This window comes from Lissotriton helveticus, chromosome 1_1 (genome assembly GCF_964261635.1).
Source record: "Lissotriton helveticus chromosome 1_1, aLisHel1.1, whole genome shotgun sequence".
Lineage (NCBI taxonomy): Eukaryota > Metazoa > Chordata > Amphibia > Caudata > Salamandridae > Lissotriton > Lissotriton helveticus.
This window is the reverse complement of record NC_136057.1, coordinates 574,735,573-574,761,743: the sequence shown is the minus strand read 5'-3', so window position 1 is coordinate 574,761,743 and position 26,171 is coordinate 574,735,573. Positions and strand designations below refer to the sequence as shown.

The window sequence follows — 26,171 nt, the reverse complement described above, 5'->3', positions numbered from 1 at the left end:
CCAAGAAAAACCCCAAAAAATATAAAACTGTTCAGAAAAATTCAAAAAAAGTAAAAAAATGTTCCGAAAAATAATAAAAAAAATATAAAACAACAAAAACAATAAAAAAAAAAGTTCTTTTCAGAACTACCTCCCCGTTATTAAAAAATTGGTACAATATTTGGAACTGTGCCAACCTCTATTTCTCTTAGTTCGCTTCCCAGTTCGCTCGCCGGTACGCGAACCGGAAGCGAACCAAAAACAGTAAGTATAAGGGAAGGAAACAGACACTTATGTTAAAAGAAAGACAGCTATAGGGGAGTAAACTAGAGATACTATTACCCGTAATCCACTGCTGATGATGTCACATATTACATCATTCATGACATGCTCAGTGACATCATCAGCAGAGGATTGCGGGTTTTTTGGCAACGTGCCTTATCCACGGTTTAATAACGCTGCCTTTTGCTTTATATAAGTTTTCAAATTGTATGAAATATATACCAATAGGTCGTTATGAACCTTTAGGTAGTGCTTTTCTTCATGAGGTCTGGTCGCTTCCATACACATACAGATGTTTCAAAGATGATCAAGAAGTTTATCTGAATGGAGAGGAATGCACTGAGACGCCAGATCATTCACTAATGTGTAGGCACATACAGTTACACGGTTCATGCAACAAACACCGACCAAATATGGCTTGCGTGTTGCAAGGCACGCCAGTTCCTCCTATCATCCCCACGTTCAAGTTGTTGGAAAATGGTAGTTATTTGATGCTCAATAATGAAGATTGTTCTGAGTTAATTGAAAAGGGTCTGCACCTCTGTACGGGTGTTCGCTATGTGAAGCACGAAAGTTTCACGGGCCGAACTCAAGGCCACCTCTCTCTGAGACAAAAGAGCTCTTATTCTTGCCATGCCGTTGAAATCTGTCCCAAGGTTGGTATTTGTGGCCAGATTGAAAACTCCCTATGTTCATGTGTGGGAGGAAATAGAACATTTCTGCAGCAAATAACCCGTTCACTTACTGTTACGATAAAAGGAATACTTTTAATTCAGATTTGCCTTTCAATTTCAGCAAGATGGTTCCGACTATCTTTAACGCATCCTCCACAAAGACCCTGGCGCACTTTTTTAAAGTTGTTACCAGTGGTCTCGTGACTTCATTTGAGAAAATCTTTGGAGTCATCCCTGCTTCCTTTCATTCTATTTTCTCCACTCTGGTTCGTGGATTGGCATTTTTACTTGCATTACCAGCGGACGCTCTTGTGCTTTTTTACATTTTTAAATATGGATGTCCCTCCTATGCAACCTCCCACCCTGCAGCTGCTGACACTGTTCCGCAATCGCATGCTAGAATATTATGGCACAATGCCGTTGGCGATATTAAGCACGGCATATGGATTATCTTTTCGATTCTCCTACTTCACCTGTGTCCAGCCTGTATTTCACTGCCTGACCTGTGATTTCGATTGGGCCATTGATTTGTGTCTCTGCGGACCGGTTTCTCCTGACGTCGACTTTAATCAGCTGATGACTCCTATCATTACTCACGAGTTGGTTTGTCCTGGCGAAAGGATTATGGCTGTGGCATTGATGCATGGACTACTTGGTCCCTGGAATTTACTGGCGGCAGCACAGTCTTTCTTGGAACAGAGCTTTCTTGAAAACCCACCGAGCTGTCCTCTGATGGTGATAGAGGATCCGGTGCTGGGAGAGCACGTATGTTCTTTTCCGCTTTTAAATTGGATGGCTGAACTGTTTTCGGATGAAGACGGTGACTTCCTATTGGAGGCTGTTGCAGCTTATTTTGCATACACAGTTATGTCATAGACCTTTTTCATGTTTGATATGCTGAGTACTAGCATTTCATTGACAATTCATTGACTTATTTGTCAAGTTTTTATTATTTACCTTGCCTATTGGCTTAAGACTCGATAAAGTACTTGGCTGTTTTATTTTTCTTTAGCATTAAATTTTCCTAGTTTTTAATGCTTTACCTTGCGGACCGTCCACATATAAACTTGCAATCTGCTCTCATGAGATGGCACTTCTATTATCTTATTCAGTTCGTTTCCGGATCATGGGGAGGTGTCATCTAGGTCCTGGATATCTTTACACCGTGTTAAGTTAGCATGGGCTCATTACCGGTTTAAACGCCATTTTTCCTTTTTTGCAACTTCTGCACACGACACTTAGTTGTTGCTTTAGCTTTCCACCTAGTAGTTCATCGTGGTTTACATGAGAATAATATGTTATTGCTCTACTATCTGCTTTGCTTGTTAAACTATATCTGTACAGCGAGTGCTAAAGTTTCAAGAACAACACGATACAGAATTGTTATGAGGTCTGATCTCCACGACTTCATACTCATAACATAAGTGCAACTTCTGCCAATTCTGGGCATGAGGCGGGTTTTATATTGCTTTGCCGAACACACATACACAACAGTTGATGCGGTTCACATGAAGAGAGAGCTGGTGTATGCTGATGTGATTCCTTCAAATCTAAGACACTAAAGTATGGGCACGCCCTAAACCAACACAAAGAGACCTTCTTAGCAAATAATATAATATGTGTATTAGGGAGGGTGAGATATAAGCAGCCGCGGGCCGTGGAGGGAGTTACGGTGAGGCAGGGAGGCGGGGAGGGGGAGAAGCAGGGTGGAGCCCTCTCTACCTTGCCCCTCCCCCTCCCCGCCTCCCTGCCCCACCGTAACTCCCTCCACGGCCCGCGGCTGCTTATAAGTGTTGCTAACTCTTATTCATTTACAGCATGTTAACATACTGTCACCATTCGCTTTTTATGTACTAGTAACTTTGCTGGTAATTTTGCTACTGATAATATGTGTACTTGTATTCTCCACCCTGCTTCTCCCCCTCCCCGCCTCCCTGCCTCACCGTAACTCCCTCCACGGCCCGCGGCTGCTTATAAGTGTTGCTAACTCTTATTCATTTACAGCATGTTAACATACTGTCACCATTCGCTTTTTATGTACTACTGACTATGCTGGTAATTTTGCTACTGATAATATGTGTACTTGTATAATCTAAGATACTACGCCTCAGAAGACGGCATTAGTAAATAAACATTTCAAATACACATGTGTTCTTCTTAACTCCATGTTCTGGTTTCTAAGAAATATATAACGACCGACTGTTCATGAGTTCCACGTATCCTGAGGTACTATAAGTTCATATTCTGGATTGTCTAAACATTGAGAGTTTGTTATATCCAATGTGACACTGTACCTAGCTTGCTAAGGAGTTTTTGATTACTAACGTGAGTTTTGGGACACCCTAATTCGCCGAGGTTCCAATCCTCTGTCCACAGTTCTGTGTGAGAACAGAAACCCTGCGACAGGGGCAACCCCGACCCTTGCTGGAGCTTCATCACACTTGCGATACAACTCCAGCAATGCGCCACCTTTACGGCACAGATACATCACGCATCTGTGCTGTTTTTGCCCCATGATGCGCCGCATTGTAAATGCAGCACACCATAGGTGACGGAACAGCGGCACAGAATGACTAACACATCCCTGGTGATGCGCCAGTCATCATAAATGTATCCCTATGCTTCTTATCTTGTTAGAGATGAACCGCCATATATATCATCAAAGTTTTTTGCATTTCCTAAATAGCGAACTTTAAGGAATAAATAGCGATTCTTTACCATTCCTAGTTTGCGATTAGCTATTTGCTAATTACAAATTACCCATTCATTTCCTTCATTTCCATAGGGCGGTTGGACTCACTTTTAGCTCGAACGGCTGAATGGATTTGCACGAAACTTGGCAAAATTGTAGGGACTGGTAGCCCGATGTGCCTTTGCTATGTCTCAAGATGTACGCTCCAGTGGTTTTTACGAAAATTAACTTTGAAAAATATATATTGGGCTACATTGGCCTATATATATGTTGGAGCCCAAATGTAGCCCAATGTAGCCCAATGAAGCCCAATGTAGCCCAATGTAGCCCAAAGATGGCCGCCAGACACACAAAAAAACAAATGTAGCCAAATATCAGCCAGATGTAGCCCAACTATAGCCCAGTGACAGAATGACCAATCCGCTTCGCAAACCTCCGTTACGCGAGGCGGAGCGCTGTTACAGATATATATCTTTTTTTGAACGTTAATTTCTCAAAATCCACTGGAGCACATATATTGAGACCTAGCAAAGGCACATCGGGCTACCAGTCCCTACAATTTTGCCAAGTTTCGTGCAAATCCATTCAGCCGTTCGATTATTATTATTATTATTTTTTTTTGCCCCGCGGGGCCCTTTTAAAACCTCCACATCAAACCTAGGGGGTCAGCGAGGATCTACTATTCCCCCTTATGGTCATTTGCCCCTTCGCTTTGGCCTCCTCTTGTCTCTCGATCCTACCGAGAGACAAGATGGCGGCCGCTACGGACTGTTTGGAATGTTGACAGACGCCAGAGAACCAATCAGCTTCGCTTCACAAAGCTCCGTTGCGCGAAAAGTACGCGTCCTGGGCCGCTGCCCGGTCCGCTGTTACAGATATATATCTTTTTTTAAACGTTAATTTCTCAAAATCCACTGGAGCACATATATTGAGACCTACAAAAGGCACATCGGGCTACCAGTCCCTACAATTTTGCCAAGTTTCGTGCAAATCCATTCAGCCGTTCGGGCTAAAAGTGAGGCCAACCGCCCTATGGAAAACTCAATGTTAAAAACACGTTTTGGGACCCCCCTTTTTTCTCGGCCCCCACTGGACGAACCCCCCCAAATTTTCAAGGGCTGCTCAGAAACAAAATGTGCCATTTTCCTGAAAATTTCAGCCAATTCCGTCCACAAACGGCAAAGTTATTAGACAGGATTTTTTCTCTATGGGTTTTTTGAAAATTCTATAACTATATATACCTACTGGCGACCGCCAGTAGGTAATATGCATATATATATGTATGTGTATATATGTATGTGTATATATATATATATATATATATATATATATATATATATATATATATATATATATATATATATATATATACATACATATATAAACATATATAATCTGCATATCTATATAAATACAAATATAAATGCATGCATACATATGCATATATGCATACATATGCATGTTATTTACATGAAAGTTTGAAAAACACTATTAACAGCAAAGCTAAAAAGCCACCTCATTACAAACAGAATGGCGTTAACTTAAACGAGGGCGAGATCTATTGCATTTTCAATGCTTGTTTACTTTGGTTCCATCAAGAAGGCATTCAGATGTGTCACACATTTGCCATACATTCTGAATGTTAGCACTCTAGTTGCTCATTATATCACTGTAGTAAAGCTACTGCTCACCAGGGAAGTCTGCTGCTGGTATTCAACGTGCATGTTTCAGTCTGCATGTCAGAATTCTTTTAATGAAATAGAAGAGGATTTGAGAAGTCACTCAAAATGTCCCCTAATTTTTCTTTCTGAAGCACTAATCATACTTTCTATGGCAAAATGAACCCCCTCATTTTGTTCCTTTTTAAATTAAATGTTTTCAGACTTACCACTTCATTCCAATCAAGATAGCTTCTGATGTGCCATACTTTTGTCATAAGTAAGACTGTTAGCGCTCTAGTTGTTCTTTATAACACTCTGGGACATTCTGTCATTGGGCTATACTTGGGCTACATCTGGGTGCTATTTGGGCTACATTTGAGCTCTTTTATTTCTGGTGGCCATCTTGGGAGACTGCATGTCAGAATTTTTTTATGAAATAGAATAGGATTTGAGAAGTCACTCAAAATGTGCCCTAATTTTTCTTTCTGCAGCACTAATCATACTTTCTATGGCAAAATATATCCTCATATTGTTCCTTTTTAAATTAAATGTTTTAAGAGTTACCACTTCATTCCAATCAAGATGGCTTCTGGTGTGCCATACTTTTGTCATAAGTAAGACTGTTAGCACTCTAGTTGTTCTTTAGAACACTCTGGGACATTCTGTCATTGGGCTATACTTGGTCTACATCTGGGTGCTATTTGGGCTACATTTGGGCTCTTTTGTCTCTGGTGGCTATCTTGGGAGACTGCATGTCAGAATTGTTTAATGAAATAGAAGAGTATTTGAGAAGTCACTCAAAATGTGCCCTAATTTTTCTTTCTGAAGCACTAATCATACTTTCTATGGCAAAATGAACCCCCTCATTTTGTTGCTTTTTAAATTAAATGTTTTCAGACTTACCACTTCATTCCAATCAGGATGGCTCCTGGTGTGCCATACCTTTGTCATAAGTAAGACTGTTAGCGCCCTAGTTGTTCTTTAGAACACTCTGGGAAGCTGCAGTAGAACACAAAGGAATCAACTGACAGTCTCTGTCCTTGTTGGATGTACATGTTTTACTGAGAATGTCAGACTTCATTCTCACATGACTGAGAAAGATAAGGTGAATTTACAGAAAATATGCTTTCAGTTTAGCTTATAGATCCCCTTCCAAACCACTGTGGGAAAAGCATGAGATAATAGTTTTCTTTCAAACATGATTCATGATATCCCAGCAGAAGGCTTTTTCACATGGTAAAATCACCTTAGAACACACCACAATTCCTAAAATGAGTATGGTACCATCAACAAATGATTTATAATTCAACTAAAGTCCTAAAACCCTCTATTAAATACAATGCTTTTTAATGAGGTGCTATCATGTATATTGGTCCCAAGATGGCTGCCAACACTTCTTGGATGAAGAATTTGAATTTTGAAAACATTATTTTTTTTTTTGCCTTGGGGGTCCTTGTGGGACCCCCTGAGCAGGTCTATGGGGTCAGGTTGCTTCTACCCTGCCCCCTTTTTGAGTTCTACACATTTGTTTTTCTGCTTTCCTGTGCCTCAGTCTACTAAGGCACAAGATGGCTGCCAACACTTTCTGGTTTGGAGTGTTGACAGACATTGGCAGCCAATCAGAATGCAGCTCATGCTCAGAAAGGTAAGCTTACAGTAAGCTTACACGTAAGCGGCTATAGATATATATATTTTTTCTCTTTTGATTTTCTCAGGAACTACTGGAGGGATTTTCACCAAATATAGCAAAGGCACATCTGCGTACCAGTCCCTACAATTTTGCAAAGTTTGGCGTAATTCCGTTCAGCAGTTCGGGCTGTAGACTTGTCAGACCGTCCTATGGAAATTAACATGGGGAAATCTTGCTGCGGAGATAGATCGATCGATCGATCTATCGATCGATCGAATCGCTGCGGAGATAGATCGATCGATAGATAAATATTCTTCCCCTCCATGTGTTCCATGTAGTGTATGTTTCAACGGTTCCCTGATGAAGGCAACCATGCTGAAACGCACGCAGTGTGTTAACCTACCGCCAACCTTTCTCTTGAATTCAACAATTCACAACTTGGATTTTCCCTTTTTCCTCTCATTGTATTATGATCTAATGTTATTTGTAATGTATAAGGATAAAAGAAAAGTTTATAGCTGTGCAATAGAAATATATTGCTTTACATGAACACAGAAATGTTGGATGATGTATGAGAATGAACTGATGGTTTTTATATTGTACATTATCCATTATGGCTTATTTTTGATAGATGTATAAAAATCTGAAAATATGTATTGTATCAAAAAAATACAAGAGTTATGTATAATTTCTTTTTGCGCTGTAAACTGATCTAGACAGTGTAATTATTGGTTTGCCTGCATATATAAATATTTATAACTGTGTACATTTGTTCTAGGCTTTTTTTACACAACACACTTTTTTAATGCAGGCAGTGTAAGTCCTAAAAAGGCTTTTTTTAAAACATATTAAGAACAGATTAAAAAACCACGAGCCTCTCTGTGTCCTGTGTAGTTGCTGCCACGCACCAGGCCTCGGTAAATAGTGTTTTGGGAGCAAAAAAAGAGCTGTACTCTCAACCAAGATGTTGTCCACTCGTATGCTGTCAGGAGGCTACTGGCTTTGAACCGCCAGCCTCACTGTGTCCTGAAGGCGTACTGACATCCAGGAATACTGCTTGAAACATTTTGTGATCTATTCTGAAACCTCAGGAGTACATAAATGGTGAGGAATCTGTGGTTAGAAGTATTCATCAGAAATGTGGACTAATTTAGTCATGAGGAAATGACCCATTATCATGAGCAGAAAAGGAGGTGGTTTCAGATCTTTTATGATTATAGCGAATATGAGTTCTGTAACTGTGCTACAGTGTAACTTTTTTTAAGACATAATGCCAAAATCATTGTCATGACAGTACATGTAGTCAAGCCATCTTTGTTTCTTGAATTAACTACTTCTGTTATGTTTTTGTTATAAATGTTATAGAGTGCACAGCTGCCCTAGCAAATGGGCGTCCCAGCACTAAACCTGCAAACTGTTATAGTCAATGCAGGAGATGCACAGAGAAACCAATTATGCCGGAAAGAGATGAGTTTTAATGGCTTTACGGAACAGCACATGTTTTTGGATACTTCTGATACTCACAGAAAGAGAGTTCCAGAGCTTCGGGCGAGAAGGCGAAAAGAGTGCCCTCCAGCCCGGACTCTCTTTACCCGGGGGACAACCGCTCGGTGCTGGCCCATAGAACGCAACAGGCGGGTGGGTGGGTAGGACGTAAGGAATTTAGTCAGAATATCACGGGATTGAAGATTCAGAATTCAATGGGCGATACAGAGAGTTTTCAACTCAATACGTTTCTCCACCGGCAACCAATGCAGTCTGCGGATAGCATCAGTTGGAGGGCAGGTTCTCGGCAAGTCGAGGAGTGTCCGGACCGCAGTGTTTTGTGCCCTTTGTAGGCAGAGAATCTCAGCTCTATTGGCCCCCAGGTATAGGAGCTGGCATAGTCCAGTCTGGATAGTATAGTAGCCTGGACTATCACCTGACGGATGGTGGGGTCAAAGAATCCCAAAAGTGGTTTAAGCCCACGTAGGAGTCCAAAACAGAACCCAGTTACGGCTTTATTATGGGCCTGAAAAGTAAGAGCGGAGTCTACCCACACTCCCAGATTTTTGACTGTTTAGGAACAGGCTGACAGCCCAGAGTGGATGGCCAATATGACAATGGTGACCCCCGAAAAACGAATGTAGGTAGAGAACCAGGGGAAAAAAAGACCAATATTCTCACAGAATATCTCTACATATTTTGCTTCACAATGACTAGTTCGTTTTCCAAAACCTAGAATTTATACACCAAGTTTGAAAACTAACTACTCATTGTGAGGGGCACTAATGTATATTTAGCTTTTTCTGGCATATATGTGATGTATATCTGTGGTTCAGTTTGATTATGGTTTGAGTCTGTAGCTGATTGAGTGCTATGGATGGTTGTGTAATGGGATCTGACCTGTCAAATCAGATCAGTTTTTCTGTTTGGCCTTGCTATTTTAATGTATCAATAATTATGTATTATTAGTAATTTTTCTAAAGAAATTGTTTTTTTCGCATAAAAAATGAAAAATAACACAATCAAATAAAGAATGAGCATACCTCTTTAAAATGTTTTTATTGTTTTTTTTAATGGTCCAGCTAGAGTGTCCTATTGAACATAAGACGTATAGCATATATTGAAGCAAAATAGGCAGAGATATTCTGTGTGAATATTAGCCCATAGTGGATGGCCACCAACGCAGGCTCCACCGTAGAGTATCTTTCCCCACCAACAAGAGCTCAGATTTGCTAGCATTCGTTGGAGGCAATTGGTGGTCATCCAGTCTGCGATGGCTGTTAGATCTTCCTTCAACTTAAGCACATCCTGCGCAAATTCATCTGATGGTGCCACTACCAACTGTGTATCACCTGCATAAGATACCACAGTTAATCCTCTGCTCCTGCCAACTGCTGCTAAGGATTGAATGTGGATGTTAAATATGGTTGGGCACAAAGCCGAGCCCTGAGGAACCCCTTGGTGGACAGCATGTACCTGGGAGCAGAAGGGGGACAGACACTTGGAAGGTTCTCTCCGATAAAAAGGAGGCGAACCAACCCAAGGAAGGGCCTCTAACACTGATCTCCTCCAAGCGCTGCAGCAAGATCTGGTGGGACACTGTGTAGAACACTGCGCTTAGATCCAGTAGCAATAGATCTGAAGTGCGACTGACCTCTAAGGCAGCCCTTCAATTCAAAATGACAAAAATCCACCATACATATGTCAAGACATCATCAAAATTAGGTTATTCACAAAACTAAAGCTGGTAGCAACAAACAGCTCCACCTGGGGCTATTATGACGTTGTGACCGAGGAAAATGCCAAAGTACGGCGCCGACAGCGTGGTACGCAGGCCTGGCACAGAGTCACGCGGATCCCCAAGAACAGTACTCTGGCAAGCGATGAAAACAAAGGTGGTGAACGGCGTCAGGGAGGTGATGCGTTGTTGGTGCTGGGAGGCGCCGGTTCCTTACGACCAAAGGGGAGGTGAGGTGTCGGTTCCTTATGACCACAGGGGAGGTGAGGTGGTTCCTTACTGCGATGTAGGGGAGGTGAGGCATCTGTTCTTTACTGTTGCCGGGGAGGTGAGGAGTCTGTCCCTTACTGTTGCTGGGATAGGTGATGTTGCAGTGGTGGCGAAGCGTTGGTTTCTTGCGACGGTGCAGGAGGGTCAATGGATTTGGGGTTCACCGTCAGGTAGGGGCTCTGTGATGATGAATCACCTGCGCCAGTGAGGTCATGGCTAAGGTGCAGGTCGGGCGGTGCATCATGGGCATCACGAGCGGTGCCCTTGGCTCTGGTACAGGCAGCAGCCTCAGTGACGGGGTAAGAGTTGATATGGTGCGGCGTCGGGGCTGCTGTGAATGATGGATCGGTGTGTTGTGCACTTCAAGAGCGACGCCCATGGCTTAGTTGCAGGTCAGGGCGTCGCTTTCCGGGGTCGGTGTTGCTTTTTCCCTCAGTGGCAGCTGAAACAGCACTTCCAGGAGCAGGAGGACAGACAAAGTTAAGTCTTTGTGTCCCTGAGACTTCAGACCAGGAGGCAAGCTCTACACCAAGCCCTTGGAGATCTTCAAGCATAATACACAGCACAGTTCAGTCGTTGTCCTCTCCTTGGCAAAAGCAGCCACTGCAGGCCAACTCAGCAAAGCATCCACACAGCAATGGGGCCGTACTCCTCCTTACAGCTTCTCCAGCTCTTCTCCTTGGCAGAGGTTCCTCAAGAGTCCAGAAATATTCTAAAGTTCTGGGGTCTGGGCCCCAAAATTTATACCACATTTCTTTTGTTCTCTTGTGGCAAATGTCTCTCAGCTTGGTAGAAACCAATTATGTCCTCTCTGGTCCAGCTTCTGGGCAGGAGGTAGAGACCGCATTGTGCACAGGATCTAGGGTCTATTCAGGTGCAAGGAAAACTCTTTCTACTACCCTAAATGCAACCCAGCGCTGGGTCACCCAGGAAAGGCAGCACACACCTCAACCCCCACAGTGGCTGTCTGCAGTGAATGCACGTGTCATTCCAAAACCAGTCAATACACAACTCAGCAGAGGCATATAGGATAGCTAAGCAACAAAACGCTTACTTTCTAAAAGTGGCATTTTCAAACCCACAATTTAAACACCATCTTTACTAAAATATGTATTATTAAATTCTTAGTTCAGAGAACCTAAACTCCATTTCTCTATCATGTAACAATAGGAAGTTATACTTTTAAAATCTTACGAAGTATCTCCCATGCAATCCAATGAGACAGATTCAATAGTGAAAAATGAAGTACCCAGTATTTCACCATCAGGATATGTCACACACCCAGTACAGTACAAGACCTACCTTTCACATACACTGCACCCTGCCCAGGGAGGTACTTTGGGCCTAACTTATGAGTGACTCACATGTAAGAAAAGGAAAGGTTAGGGCCTGGCAAGTGGGTGCAATTGCCAGGTCAACATGGCAGTTAAAACTGTGCACAGACACTGCAGTGGCCGGTTTGAGAACCCCTTGAGAACTGCTAGTGTGTGTGGCACAATCAATGCTTCAGGCCCACTAGCAGCGTTTGATTTACAGGCTCTGGGCACACACAGTGCACTGTACTAGGGTCTTAGCAGTAAATCAAATAAGTCAATCATCAATCAATAAAGGGTTTGTGAAGCGCACTACTCACCTGTGAGGGGTGGGAGCAGCTCCGGATCAGTCGCAGCTCCGGATCAATCGAATAGCCAGGTCTTGAGGTTCCTCCTGAAGGTTTGCAGGGTTGGGGACCGTCTGATGTTCACTGGGCGCTCGTTCCAGGACTTGGCTGCGATGTAGGAGAAGGCTCTCCCGCCTGTTCTGGCTCTGCGGATGAGGGGGACCTCCGCCAGGGCGATGTTGGCGGAGAGGGGGTTCCTTTTGGGTGCGTGGAAGGAGACTCTCTCGTTGAGGTACTGGAGTCTGATGTTATTGAGGGATTTGTAGGCGTGGGTGAGGAGTTTGAAAGTGACCCTCTTCTCGAAGGGGAGCCATTGGATGTCTCGCAGGTGTTGGGTCATGTGTTTGTGACGCTGAGTCCCGAGGATGAGTCTGGCGGTGGCGTTCTAGATGGTCTGGAGTCTGTGTAGTAGAGCTCTGTTGATACCAGCATATAAAGGTGCACTGCGAGCCAAGTGCTCGAGGAATTTTACTTGTCCCAGTTTTGCTGACCTACTAGAGGAACCCGTGGACATCAGATGGAAATGACCCCAGGCCCTAAGGCTGAAAGCCAGTAACCCCTACTTACCCCCTAAACCCCAATCGGGGGCCTAGACACAGATTCTATTTGGCCTGTATTTATCAGCATTTACAGCTCAGTTCTAGGTTACTGAATAAGGAGATCCACATAAATGTGCCTGCTTTATGCAAACAATGTATTGCCAATGCACTACTCCCAAGGAGCTTCAATGCAATGTTAAGCTCATCCACGCTCGGAGCATTATCAATAATGTAACAGCAAATACTGTTATGAGAAACATTTTGATGTTTGGTACAAAGGACCCCAAGTTGTTAGGGTGGATGTCTGGCTCAACACTTAAATGCATGCATGTAGGAAATTACTATATTTGTATGGTGTACCCCTACATTTCTGCCCCAACGCTTTTTGCTGGTTGTAGAACTCCATGCATTGTACCCCTGCTAACCAGCAGTAATTCGTGTGTGCTCTTCCTTTCAACCTTTTATTCCAACTGAAAACCGACCTTTTGTGTAGCAGAAAATGTTGGGCACTAGGTCAGCTGGCACCTAGGGAAACTTAAACCTGCAAATTTCTGAAAACTAGACACCCTGGCAGTCCAGAGGGGCATCAGAGGTGCGGTTCTCACCAGGTTTTTTTGAACCCAGAAGCACTTGCAAACCTGTAACTTTGGCTACAAATACACATTTTCTTCAAATTTCTGTGATGGAAGGTTCTGGAATCTGCAGGGAGCCACAAATGTCCTACCACTCAGTGTTTCCCCATGTCTCCTGATAAAAATGGTACCTCGCTTGAGTGTGTGGGCCTAGTGTCCGCAACAGCAGAGGGCCCAATATGCAATGTGGAGACATCAATATTCCCTGCCAAAAACCATTAGTTGATTCAGCAAAGGGAAAGGCTTTGATGTTTGGGCCCGGGCTCTGCGTCCACCTAGGGAAAATTAACATGCCCACACATTTCTGAAAACTAGACAGCCAGGAGAGCCTAGGGTGGTGTGCCTCGCATGGCCCTCATGATGTTTTGTTACCCAAAATGCCCGATAAATCTCAAACTTTACCTAAAATAGTGCATTTTTATTGCTTTTTAGAGGCATAAACTTTCAGAATCGGCAGGGGCCACAAAATTCCTACCAGCCAGAGTTCTACCACTTGTCCCGATAAAAACGCGACCTCACTTGTTTGTGTGGCTGGGCCTACTGCCAATGGCAGGACTAAATCAAACCAGGGTCAACGGCAGTCCTCGTTGTGTTGATGTTGCGTTTTGGGCCCTTTCCTATCGCCCAGCCAGACTGGCTTACCCTGCATGGAGAGGGGGCATGGCTCAATGCTAGGGTAGTATGCCTGAACCCATTCACTTTGCCCAAATGTGAAATATGGGTGGGGAGCAGATTAGGGGCAACGTTTCCAATCAGAAAAACCTATCTGCTCATGATAGGGAGGTGGGCAAACTTACTCTACTGCCCATTCTGGGATGGAGGAATGGCTCAATGCAAGTGTCGGCCTCACCTAATATTTTGATTGTTTTAGCGCTGTCTCTAAAGGCCTTTCAGTCTCCTGGTGGCATATTGTGGGTAAACACTCCGAACTCGCCCATAGGGGGGAGGCGGTGGGGGGAGTAAAACTGATACATACATTCTGGAGTTGGGACACGGTGCAATGTCTGGGTAAGCCACGCCCCCACCCTTCCTTTTCTTAGGCCCATTTTCCCCTACTGCAAAATGGGTTTCTGTTCATATGGGTTGGGCGACTGGGGGGACAGAAAAACTGTTGGGCCTGTTTCAGGATGGGGGCTCAGCCCAATGCCTCGGAGAACTATGCCAACACCTTTTTATGTTATACACCAAAGATTTCTCTGCGTTCTAATGGACTTTCTGCCCCTCCTTCCCCTCTAGTGGGCAGATTGGTGGTCAATCCTAGAAAATACACCCCAGAGGAGGCAGAAAGACTATTCTGGCATTTTAGTAGTGGGGGCTTAGATTGATGACTTGGAAGGCCACCCCTACCCATTGTTAAGTGGTTCTTAAAACATTTTTCCTTTGTGTCCAGTGGCCTTTTTGCCTCCCACCTACCCTGGCGGGAATTTGGAGATTAAAACCCCCAAATTTACTCAGAGGGTGTTTGAAAAGGTTTTGATCATTTGAGGGAAGGTGGGGCTCAGTCAGATGCCTGAGAGTGCTGACCCAACCCCTTTGTTGGGCTAAAATACCTCAGTGGGTTCTAGTTGGGTTTCTGCGCCTTTGAGGGGCAGGTTGGAGGTAAAACCATCCTACTGGTCCATGGGAAGTGGGGAGGGGCGGTGACAAAGACTTTTGTGATAGGAGGGTGGGCGAGCACTAGTCCATTGCCAGAGGAACTGCCACCCCCTCAATATAACTTCATGGTGTCTAATGGGTGGATATCTGCTTAGTGATTACACTCCTGCTACAGGTATCCACTAGGTAGAAATACAATTGGAAAGGTAAGACTCTTCCCGTTTCCAAAGGTACCTCCAGCATGAAAATTGGTAAACAGGCGCCTGAGATAAGCCGCCGCCGAGCACCGATGTATTGAAAGTGAAGAAAAAAAGATCTGCTCATTATACTTTGACTTTTAGTGATAGACATCAGCATGCCATAAGCATGGATTGTCATTTCAAAAGAAAAACACCTTGAGACCCTCACCGATGAGTAGTTGCGCTTTATAAGATACCTGATTGATTGGTCTCAAGGTGAAATATTGGCACATAACAAAACATGTAAATAGCTCCAGATAATCTGACTGGTGCGTACACTTCCCCACATAAAGTCAAATGTCACATAATCAGTAGTTACACATGGAGTGCTGAATGGAGAAGAAAAAGTAGTTCCATGAATGTAAGCTGTTAAAGGATACAAGGCAGACATTCAAAAAGACTATAAAGGAGCTATGCTCGAAGGAAGAGACAAACACAAGACGACGAAAGAAAACCATTAAATAAGAAGCAAGAAAATGAGACTTGACAAGAACGCCAACTTCTGGTAAGAAAATGGGCCGGCACAAAGCCCACTGTACTTATTGGTATGGTCCACAGTAGCCTTTGTCAACCGCCAGCAAAAAGCAGTCAGCAGGCAATACCTAAAAAAAAGACTCTCCCAAAATGGTACAGATTGCTGTAGGGCAAAAGCACATGCCACAGAAGCCTATGTGTTACACCCTATACATTCCTGGAAGGAGTCCACTCAATTTTTCTTCCTTCTGAGTGCATCAATAAAAGCACCACCGTTGTGGGCATTTGCCTTCATTAGCAGGTATCTCTGTACACGATGGCCTATGTAAGCATTAGCAGTCACTGGTAGGATAGATAGCTCTGTATAACAATGAGGTGCTGCAGGTTAGATGATTCGCACCAATCTATCCCCATGCATGGGCTCAGATCTTGCAGCGACCCTGAGAACACCAACACAAGTGGAAAGAAGTGGTTTATAAGCTTTCAGAGGAAGTATTGGCGGTGAAGCAGTCAACATTTTACAGTTCTTTTTAAAACAAAATTGAAACTAAAGCCAATAGGTCTGGCATTGGCTGCCAGGCTTTTTAAAATGCCTATTTTGTGAAACTTTATTTTTGAGGAGGTGCCAAGTCCTCACCAATACAAAAAATAAACATTGGCTAAACCCAATTTATTTTTTGCCTTACAAAGCTCACCTATCCACAGCATTCCCAGACAATATAAGGAACTACTGTGTGTGGTTGTGAGCTTTGTTAAAGTGTAATATGTCATGATTCTCAGAGAAGCTAGACAATGGTTGAAGTAGGCTGCCCTGCTACCCTATGCTGTAGCAGGAAGAAGAAAAATGTGAATGACAACTAACCAATGGATAAAGAGGGCTGGCGAAAGACCCTAAAAGTATATAATATGGATCATTTGATTAATTTCAAAAGGTCTTGGCTAAAGCCAGATCTTTGAAAAAAAAGTTGTTCTACAGCAGCATTGGCCACAAACAAACCTTGGTGGGGTGTGGAGGTGGTACTTTATACATATAGAAATGTTTTTCTCTGTTCTTCCATATAGAAAAAAATGAAAACAAGTAATTACAGTTCCAGTGCACTTCACTAGCATTTTTCATCAAATGAACAGTTAAGATTTCCACAGAGAGTGAATAACAGATTGTGTTAGACCGTTGTGGGTAGTTAGGAAAGCAAGAATGAACAATAACAGTGACAGTTGTAGTAATAAGATAAACAATAACACGTAATGCATAATAAGCCTATGTTGTGGCTTGATAATACTAACTAAATATGAAGCCTTTACCAGACTTAGGTAAAAAGAGTATCATGGGCAGTTTATGAAGGATACCCAAATTAACTATTTTAAATTACTTATGCTGCTATTGCCCTCTCAATTGTGCATATTTTACTTGGATCAGAAAATTAAGGCCGAGTCCCTTTGTAAGTGCGTGCATGTGTTTGGCGTGCATGCGCGCCCACAATTTTCTTTTTCTACTTTTAAATCTATGATGCACAGTAGCCACGGTGCTATGCAGCAGAGCAAAAAAACATTGTCATTAGGTAATATGGGCGAGACCAATTCACTTGGCCAATGTTTGTTTACATCAGTGCTGGAATCCAGGCCTGATGCACTGAAGTAATCACTGCTGGCAACCTTGCATACGGTGGCCACTAATGAAATCTAGTCTGAGGTGGTCACCATTAAAATTCTAATTATATTAGCAGAGCTGGATAATACTCATTAACCCCTTCTGTGTGTCGCACGGCCAGGGATCGTCCGACACACCAGTGCTCTTGTGCTTAGGACTCGCACCTGGCACAGGCAGTCCCTCTGGTGCGGGCACCAGAGGGATTCCCTTTAACCCCCTCCCCCACCCACCCACCCCACATCCCCCAACAGCCTCGCAAGCTGGGGAAGAGCTTCCCCAGCTTCCGAGGCTGCCTGCATGGTTTCCCTGAAATGATGATCAACGAGTTTCACTTTCTATGTGCTCAGGGAGCTATCTCAGCCCCCTCAGCATGTAAAAAGTCAGGAGAGGTATCGTTGAAAAGGGGAGAATCACCCCTTTCCAATGGCACCCCTCCCGAGTGGATCCCTGCTTGGGGATCGCACCAGAAGGGCGATCCCCAAGCAGGGATCCACTCACTAGGCACTAGGAAGAGGGGAGCTGCCCCTTTGGCAAGGGCCTTTGCTCCCCCCATTTTATTTGGGCCGGGAGGGGGAGGAGGTGTGGGGGCAGAAAGCCCACTAGATACCAAGTATTCTTTTTCTTGACTGTGTAATAGGGGGTGGGGGCTGTCGCTTCTCGCCAGGCTGTCTGCAATTGGTATCGGTGGGTGCGCCCTGGCCTGGTTGTCCTCATTTCTATCAGACAGGTCACAACAGGTCTGGATGCCACCTTATGCCTCAGAGCCCAAACCACTCCTCACCGGGGTCCCTCAGGGATCCACTCTTAGTCCCCTACTGTTCAATATTTACATCACTCCCCTGGTTTACCTGGCGGAACAGTACGGGGCTAAGATTATTGGATATGCTGACGACACACAGTTGTTGTTCACCTGGCCAGATGACCATCTGGATACCACAACAGTCCAGCTCTGCTTGTCCTCAGTCTTTCGCTGGCTGACTAGGCTCAGCTGAAATGCAATGAGGACAAGTCTGAGGTCCTCTTCTATGGTTCTTTCCCTTCCAGCTTTAAAAACTCGCTGTTGCCACCGAACACTCCCAGCCCCAAGGTGATGGGAGGTCCCGCAAAAAATCTCGGCATATGGTTTTGGGAGGACTTAAGATTTGAGCACCATATAAAAAAACTATCTGGGACATGTTTTGCTACTCAGAGAATGCTACGAAGATTTTTTCCATTGCTTCCCAGAGAAGCAAAAGAGACTGTTGCCCGAGCTCTCATCCTAGCAAGGCTGGACTATGCGAACGCTCTGTTTAGCGGTATCCCTGCTTATTTGGTTAATCGCCTGCAGGTTATCCAGAACGCCGCTGTCCGCCTTCTGTTTAATGTTCCGAGATGGAAGAGCGTTCGCTCTCACATGTGCTGCCTTCATTGGCTGCCAGTGTCACTACGCATCCTGTTCGAATCCCTTGCGCTCCTGTTTAGAGCAACTCATGACCAAAGGCCTGCCTACCTGAAGAAACGGTTTATCCTTTATGCCCCCACGCGAGCTCTTAGATCATCCTCCCTGTTCAAGATTACTCTCCCTCGCTTTAGGCGGTCTAGACTAGGGGGTCAGTCCATATCCGTGGTTGCTGCCCGGGCTTGGAATGCCCTTCCCCTCCATCTGCGCTCCATTCAGTGTGTAGCCCAGTTTAAGAAAAATCTAAAAACTCATTTTTTCACTAGTCTGACTTAAGCTGGTCTCTGCCCTGTCTTCTTCTGCCTTTCCCCATCGCGCCAGGACACTCCCAAGTAACAGAGCGCGTTATAAAATGGTTTATACATACATACATACATACATACAATATGGGCATGCCAATGCCCACACCCCCGCAGCAAAAGGGCAGTCGTTTTGCCCTCCCTGGGGCGCAGATAGGGGCGGAAGCCCCAAATCTGCCCCCGGGTGGCGGGGGCAGAAAGCCCACTAGAAACCAGGGATTTGGTTTTAAAAGCAAATTAGGGGTGGGGCTGCCCAATATGGGCATGCCAATGCCCCCCGCAGAATTACAGTCTTTCTTCCCCACTAGACACCAGTTTGTTTTTTTCCTGATGAATTTAGGGGTGGTGGTTGCCCAAGATGGGCATGCCAAGGCCGCCCCTCACCCCCCACAAACGTACAGTCTTTCTGCCCCATTGGGGGGACAGAAAGCACCATAGATGCCAGGGATTCTTTTTTTATAGGACTGGGGTGGGGCTGCCCAGAATGGGTATGCAAATGACCCACCCTACCCTCCAAAGAAAACAAGACTTTCTGCCCACCCAGGAGGCAGATGGGGGCAATAGCCCCTTATCTGCCCCCCCCCCGGGAGGAGGGACAGAAAGCCCACTAAGCGCCAGGGATTTTATTTTATATAGGTAGGGGTGGGGGCTGCCCTATATTTTATTTAGGTAGGGGGGAGGCCAGAAAGCCCACTAGCTACCAGGGATTTAGTTTTCAAAGTTCGGGGTGGAGGTTGACAAGAATGGGCATGCCAATGCCCCCACCCAGCCCATAAAAGATGCTGGAGTCTTTCTGCCCCTCCCAGGAGGCAGACGGGGCAGTAGCCCCGGATCTGCCACCCGCGGGGGGGGGGGCGCCACAAAGCCCACTATGCGCCAGCGATTATGCTGGCTTTTTATTATAAGCAGGGGTGGGGGCTGACCAGAATGGGCATCCCAAAGCCCGACCCCCCAGAAGAATAGCTACAGTCTTTCTGCCCCCCTCGGGGTATATCAGGGCAACAGCCCGGATTTCCCCTTCCCCAGAGAGGCGATAAGCCCCCTAGGCACTGACTTTTTTTCGGAAATGTGCCTACCTCTGGATTTTGGGTTCTAGCGCAGCCGGCACCTAGGGAAACATAGCAAACCTATACATTTTTTAAAACTAGACACGTAGGGGAATCCAGGATGGGGGGCCTTGTATGGCTCTCACTAGGTTCTGTTACCCAGAATCCCTTGCAAACCTCAAACTTAGTTTAAAAAAAAAAAAAGATTTTCCTCACATTTCTGTGCTGGAAACTTCTGGGACCTGCATGGATCCACAAAATTCCACCCACCACGCATTCACCAAAGTCTTCCGAGAAGCATGCAACCTCACTTGTATGAGTAGGCCTAGTGCCCGCGACAGGAAACGGCCCAAAACGCAACATGGACAGACCACATTTTCACAATGAAAATGTACCCTTTTTTTGCAAAGTGCCTAGCTGTAGATTTTGAACCCTAGCTCTGCCGGCACCAAGGGAAACCTAGCAAACCTATATTTTTTTTTTTAAACTAGACCCCAAAGGAATCACGGATGGGGTGACTTGACTGGCTCTCACCAGCTTCTGTTACCCACATTTTGCTCACATTTCTGTGTTGGAAAGTTCTGGAATCTGCGTGGATCCACAAAATTCCATGCACCCTGCGTTCGGTAAAGTCTTCCGAAAAATGGTACCTCACTTGTGTGGGTAGGCCTAGAGCCCGCGACAGGAAACGGCCCAAAACACAACTTGGACCCACCACATTTTCAGTGAAAACTGACCCTTTTTTTTGCAAAGTGACTATCTGTAGATTTTGAGTCCTAGATCTGCCTGCACCTAGGGAAACCTAGCAAACCTATATATTTTTTAAAACTAGACAACAAGGGGAATGCAGGATGGGGTGAGTTGACTGGCTCTCAACAGCCACATAATTCCACCCACTCCGCGTTCCCCAAAGTTTTCCAAGAAGAATGGTACCTCACTTGTGTGGGTGGGTCAAGTACCAGCAACTGGCAAGGGCCAAAACCTATTGAGGCGACATCAAAATTACCTATCACAAACCAACCTGGTTTGGCAAGGGGGGAGGTCCCATGTGTTTTTGGCCCCGGGCTAGGTGGCCATCTAGGGAAACCTACCAAACCCACACATTTCTGAAAACTAAAGACCCAGGGGAGTTGGGCTTGCTTGGATCTCCCAACGTTTCCCTACACAGAATCCCCAGCAAACCTCATATTTTGATGAACATATCAAATTTTTCTCACATTTCTGTGTCGGAAAGTTATGGAATCTACGTGAATCCACAAATGTCCTACCACCCAGCATTCCTCCAGGTCTCTCGAAAACAAGGATACCTCACTCGCGTGGGTGGGTCAAGAACCCGTGACAGGCAAGGGCCCAAAATGTATTGGGAGACATCAAAATGACATATCACAAAACAACCTGGTTTTTTAAGGGGAGTCACCTGGGTTTTTGGCCCCAGGCTCGGCGGCCTTCTTGGGAAACTACCAAACCCACAGATTTCTGAAAACTAGACACTTGCGTGGATCCCCCAACGTTTCTTACCCAGAATGCCCGGCAAATTTCAAATTTGGCTGAAAAAAGCACATTTTACACATATTTGTGGGTGGAATCACCATGCCGGGCACAAATATCCTACCCCACAGTGTTCCCCCTCAGTCTCCTGAGTAAAATGATACCTCACTTGTGTGGACATTGTGCCTACATGGTGATTCCACCCAGAAATATGTGGAAATGTGCTTTTTTCAGCTAAATACCTTGCTGGACTCCCCAGGTGTCTAGTTTTCAGGATTGTGTGGGTTTTGTAGTTTCCCCAAGATGGCGGCGAGCCAGGCCATAACCCCAGGTGCCCCCCTCTCCCCCATAGCCAGCTAGTTTTGTTATAGGTAATTGTGAAGTCTCCACAGTACGATTTTGGCCATTTCCTATAAATCCACACAAAAATATGTGGAAATGTGTTTTCTTCAGCTAAATTTGAGGTGTGCACGATATTCTGGGTAGGGAAATATTGTGGGATCCAAGCAAGCCATACCTCATTGGACTCTCACAGGGTGTCTCGTTTTCAGAAATGTGTGGTTCTGGTAGGTTTCCCTAGATGGCGGCGAGCCGGGCCATAACCCCAGGTGCCCCCTCCCCCCACAAAGCCAGCTAGTTTTGTTACAGGCAATTGTGAAGTCTCCACAGTACGATTTCGTCCATTTCCTGTTGCAGCCACTATGCCTACCCACATAAGTGAGGTACAATTTTTGTCGGGAGACCTGGGGGAACGCTGAGTGGTAGGAAGTTTGTGGCTCCTCGCAGATTCCAGAACTTTCTCACACACAAATTTTCAGCTAAATTTGAGGTTTGCTGGGGATTCTGGGTGGGAAAACGCAAGCCATACTTAGCTGGTATGCCCCGGGTGTTTAGTTTTCAGAAACATGTGGGTTTGGTAGGTTTCCTTAGATGGTCGCCGAGTCCGAGGCCAAAAACCCAGGTGACCCCCATTGCAAAACCAGGTTGCTTTGTGATAGGTAATTATGTTTCTAAACTCTATATTTTGTTACAATTTCAGAAATACACAGGTGTCTTTCATACTGATTTTTCCATGCGTATATTTACCCAAATTAATTGTTATATACCCGGTACATAATGAAAAACCATTGCAAGACGCTGCTCAGTTATTGGCTCTGGGTTAGTCGGGTTCTCGGTGAGCCTATAAGTCCTATATATCCCCCACAATCAGAAAGGTCCAGCGGATGTAACGGTATATTGCTTTCAAACAGGTGTACGAATTAGAAGTTACAGGTGGAAACGTTGGCACAAATGGTGTTTTTTTCCAACTAATTTTCATTTTTTTCTATATTTAACTGTTTGTTTCTATAAAGAAACCTTGAAGGATTTACACAAATTACCCCTTGCTGAATTCAGAATTTTGTCTACTTTTTTAAATGTATAGCTTTCCAGGATCCATTATTGCTTTCATGCCCATTTCTACCATTAACTGGAAGAAGGTTCAAAGCACAAAAAATAGCAAAAATAGACTAAATCCCAGTAAAATGCCAAAACTGTGCAAAAACTGTTGGTTTTCGACAAAAGTCTGTCAGTCCCTAAAAACTGGGAAAATGGTCATTTCAGCCCCACAAACCCTTTGTTGATATCATTTGCAGGGGGAAAAAAAAGACGCTTTCATTTGCAGCACTTTTTTCCAATTTTTCCCCCAAAAAACAATATTTAGATGTATTTTGGCTAATTCCTTTAGAATCTCCATGAAGTTGGAAGAAAAGGACACAAATTTGGCGTGGATACCTTACGTGGTCAAAAAGTTACAGTGGCCTGAGCACAAACTACCCCAAATAGCCAAAAAAAGGCTTAGCATGGGGGGGGGGGGGGCATTTCAGCGAAGGGGTTAAACAAAAGTAGCTGTTATTACAGATAAGGTACAAGGGGCACAAATTGCAACTTTAACTATAAACCGATGGATCTGTGCATGAGGAGAGGCAGGTGTATTGTCAAATTCAGAAAAATGTAATATATTTTGGAAAAGATGTTGCAATTTTGGGTACTTACATTTCCAATTGCCAGAAGCGCTTTATCAAAAAAGAGTAGCATTCCAAAAAAGAGGAAAAAGACACCAAAACCTGTAAGTCCCATTCCGATTTCTGTAACAAAAAAGCAAAAATAAATACAATAGCATAGAAATTCTGATTAGCAAGAAAGGTCAAATGAAAATAACCAGTACAGATTACAATCAATTAAAGATGTAAAATAAACGACAGTCAAATCTTAAAAAAAAGTTTTGGAGTTATTTTGGGGCCTCCGACACAGTTAACACACCTAATAAATCACCTCGTTGAAGGGTTAAATTGTATATATTGTATGAGGAAATTTGGCTATTTTAAGGCCTCAAAAATGTCGCAAAACCCACAATCGCTACAGTATGCACAGTATGATCTGCTACTGACACATGGCATGATAAGAACATTTTCAGCCCAATAATGGCCAAGTGTATATATTTTACGAGGAAAGTTAACTATTTGAAGGCCTCAAAAATGTTACCACATTGGCCATTTATGGGCTGAAAAGAATGTTCTTATCGCATGTCAGCAGCAGATCATTGTTGTGCATACTATAGCGGTCATGGTGTTTTGTCAAAGCGACATATTCAGCTAGCTTGTTGGCCTCCCGTATTGAGACAAACTAATACACAAAAAAATACATAATATTTTTGCTGCGCATTTTAACCCCTTCCATGCTGTTGACGGAACCACGCCGTCACGAGCAATGGTTGGCGTGTGCTCATGACAGCGTGGTTCCGTCATGCCGCGGCCGTTCGGTCCACGCGGCACTGATTCCCTGCCTGTGCCGGCGAATTCGTGCGTGGGTGGAGTCGTGACGGAACCACGCCGTCATAAGCACCAGCTCGCCCGTGGCTCGTGACAGCGTTGTTCCGTCACAAGCATGGCGGCACCGCGCGACCCCCCTTCCCTACCAGCGCCGTGGCGGAATTACCGCCGCGGCCAAGGGGATAGTGAAAAACAATGCAAACACATATTAGAGCAATATTAATCTCATATATATGCAAACTCAAGCCTTTGTCCTACAAACAAAAAGTAAATTCTGTTAATCACTGAGCTAGCAAATATATTTCATTATCAAGCTAATACACTATGAATATAGAATTTGTTGTTATGACCATATAATTACCAAATGCCTTCACAATCAAACTTCATAAAAAATACTTTTGCCTGCTCTTCGCAAGACATAAAAACATTTGTAAACACTGAAATACCAGATCAATAGAATGTATTACACACTTTAAGAATTGATGATGCATAGTGAACAATTTTTTTACAACAATCCTCTCCAACAACATTAGTGTGGAATCGCCCCAGGTGAAGATAATAATCCCGAGACAAATGTCAGCCGCTTATACAGAAGCTAACTCCCCCTTCCTTCCAAAAGGGAAACAATTCGAAAGGAAAAATCAGCTGAGACTGAATGTGACAAAGTTTTATTCGCACAGAAAAGCTGAGTGCCAAACACCACAACTCCTACTTCCCAAAATGGCAGCAATTCAAAGCTTAACAGAGTAAACGTGTGTCTAATTCTTACAGAAAGTGCATTAAGCCTTTTGATTACCATTGGCTTTGTGGTTTGCAACTCAAATTTTCTGGCTTTCTATTTGATGGCTTTATTTGCTTTAGGCTGTCCAGGTGTAGTTTGTCACTCCAGTTGCCTAAAGCATGTTTACTGTATTCTTCCACAAACTCACTTTCTGTAAACAGGCCTTTAAATCTTGTTCTTATCTTATCACATTTGCTGTGCATTCAAAGACTAAGGTCAAATGTCAGGCGCTGTAAAGCCGGCAAACTGTTGGCTTGGATAGGCAGCAAGGAAGGGAAAGAATGCATGCCCAAGAGCTTAGCCAGGAGACGAGAGAGACAGTGAGGGGCAGTAGACAAATTGCAGCAGCATTTGCAGCCTGCATGGCTGCTTTTAATGAGCCCAGAGTAGAAGCCTCATCGGAGGAGATTAGACTATTCGTGCACGACTGCCCAGTGACAACCCCGAGTCAGGCCTAACGGTAAAAGCTGGAGGGAGACATTAGAGAGTCATAAATCACTGTGGCACTGGCTCAGATGCAGGCAGAGAAAGGCCCCTGGCCTGAGTGGGCTACCCATAGAATTCTTCCTCAAAATGGCCAGTAAAGTGGTTAAACCGTTGCATTTGATATACTGCAATGCACATCGCGTCAGGACGTTGCCGTCAGACTCACGCATGGCTACCATTGTCCTCATGCCCAAGGCGGGGAAACACGAAAAAAACATTTGATTCGTATAGACCGATTTCCTTACAGAACACGGATGCAAAGATCCTTGCTGAGGTGCTGCCCAACAGACTATGCGCAGTGGTAACCGACTGGGTTCATGCAGACCAGACAGGCTTTATGCCATATCGCTCGACAAAGCAGTACCTGCGGTGCCTTAATAACACCATAGAGCAGAGAGACATGGAGGGGGGACCCTGGGCCATCGTGTCGTTGTGTCACTGGATAGCAATAAGGTATTTGATTCGACGGAGTGGCCCTTCCTGTTCTTGCTCTTGGAATGAATGGTGTTCAGACCTCGGTACATCACTTGGATCAAATTGCTATAAGAAGAGCCACAGGCCAGGATAAAGTCAATGGCTGTCTCTGAAAGGGGTTCCCTATTGGTAGCGGCCCAAGACAGGGCT

The 26,171-nt window shown here is 44.5% G+C and overlaps 1 protein-coding gene across 1 annotated transcript in view; it reads right to left on the bottom strand.

Annotated features, from left to right (window-relative positions):
• Window positions 1–26,171, bottom strand: part of GOLT1B (golgi transport 1B) — a 237,096-nt gene that overhangs the window by 164,463 nt on the left and 46,462 nt on the right. The window contains exon 2 of the mRNA XM_078674069.1: window positions 23,505–23,596. Within this exon, the coding sequence (XP_078530195.1) occupies window positions 23,505–23,596 (92 nt within the window). The remainder of the gene's footprint in view (window positions 1–23,504; window positions 23,597–26,171) is intronic.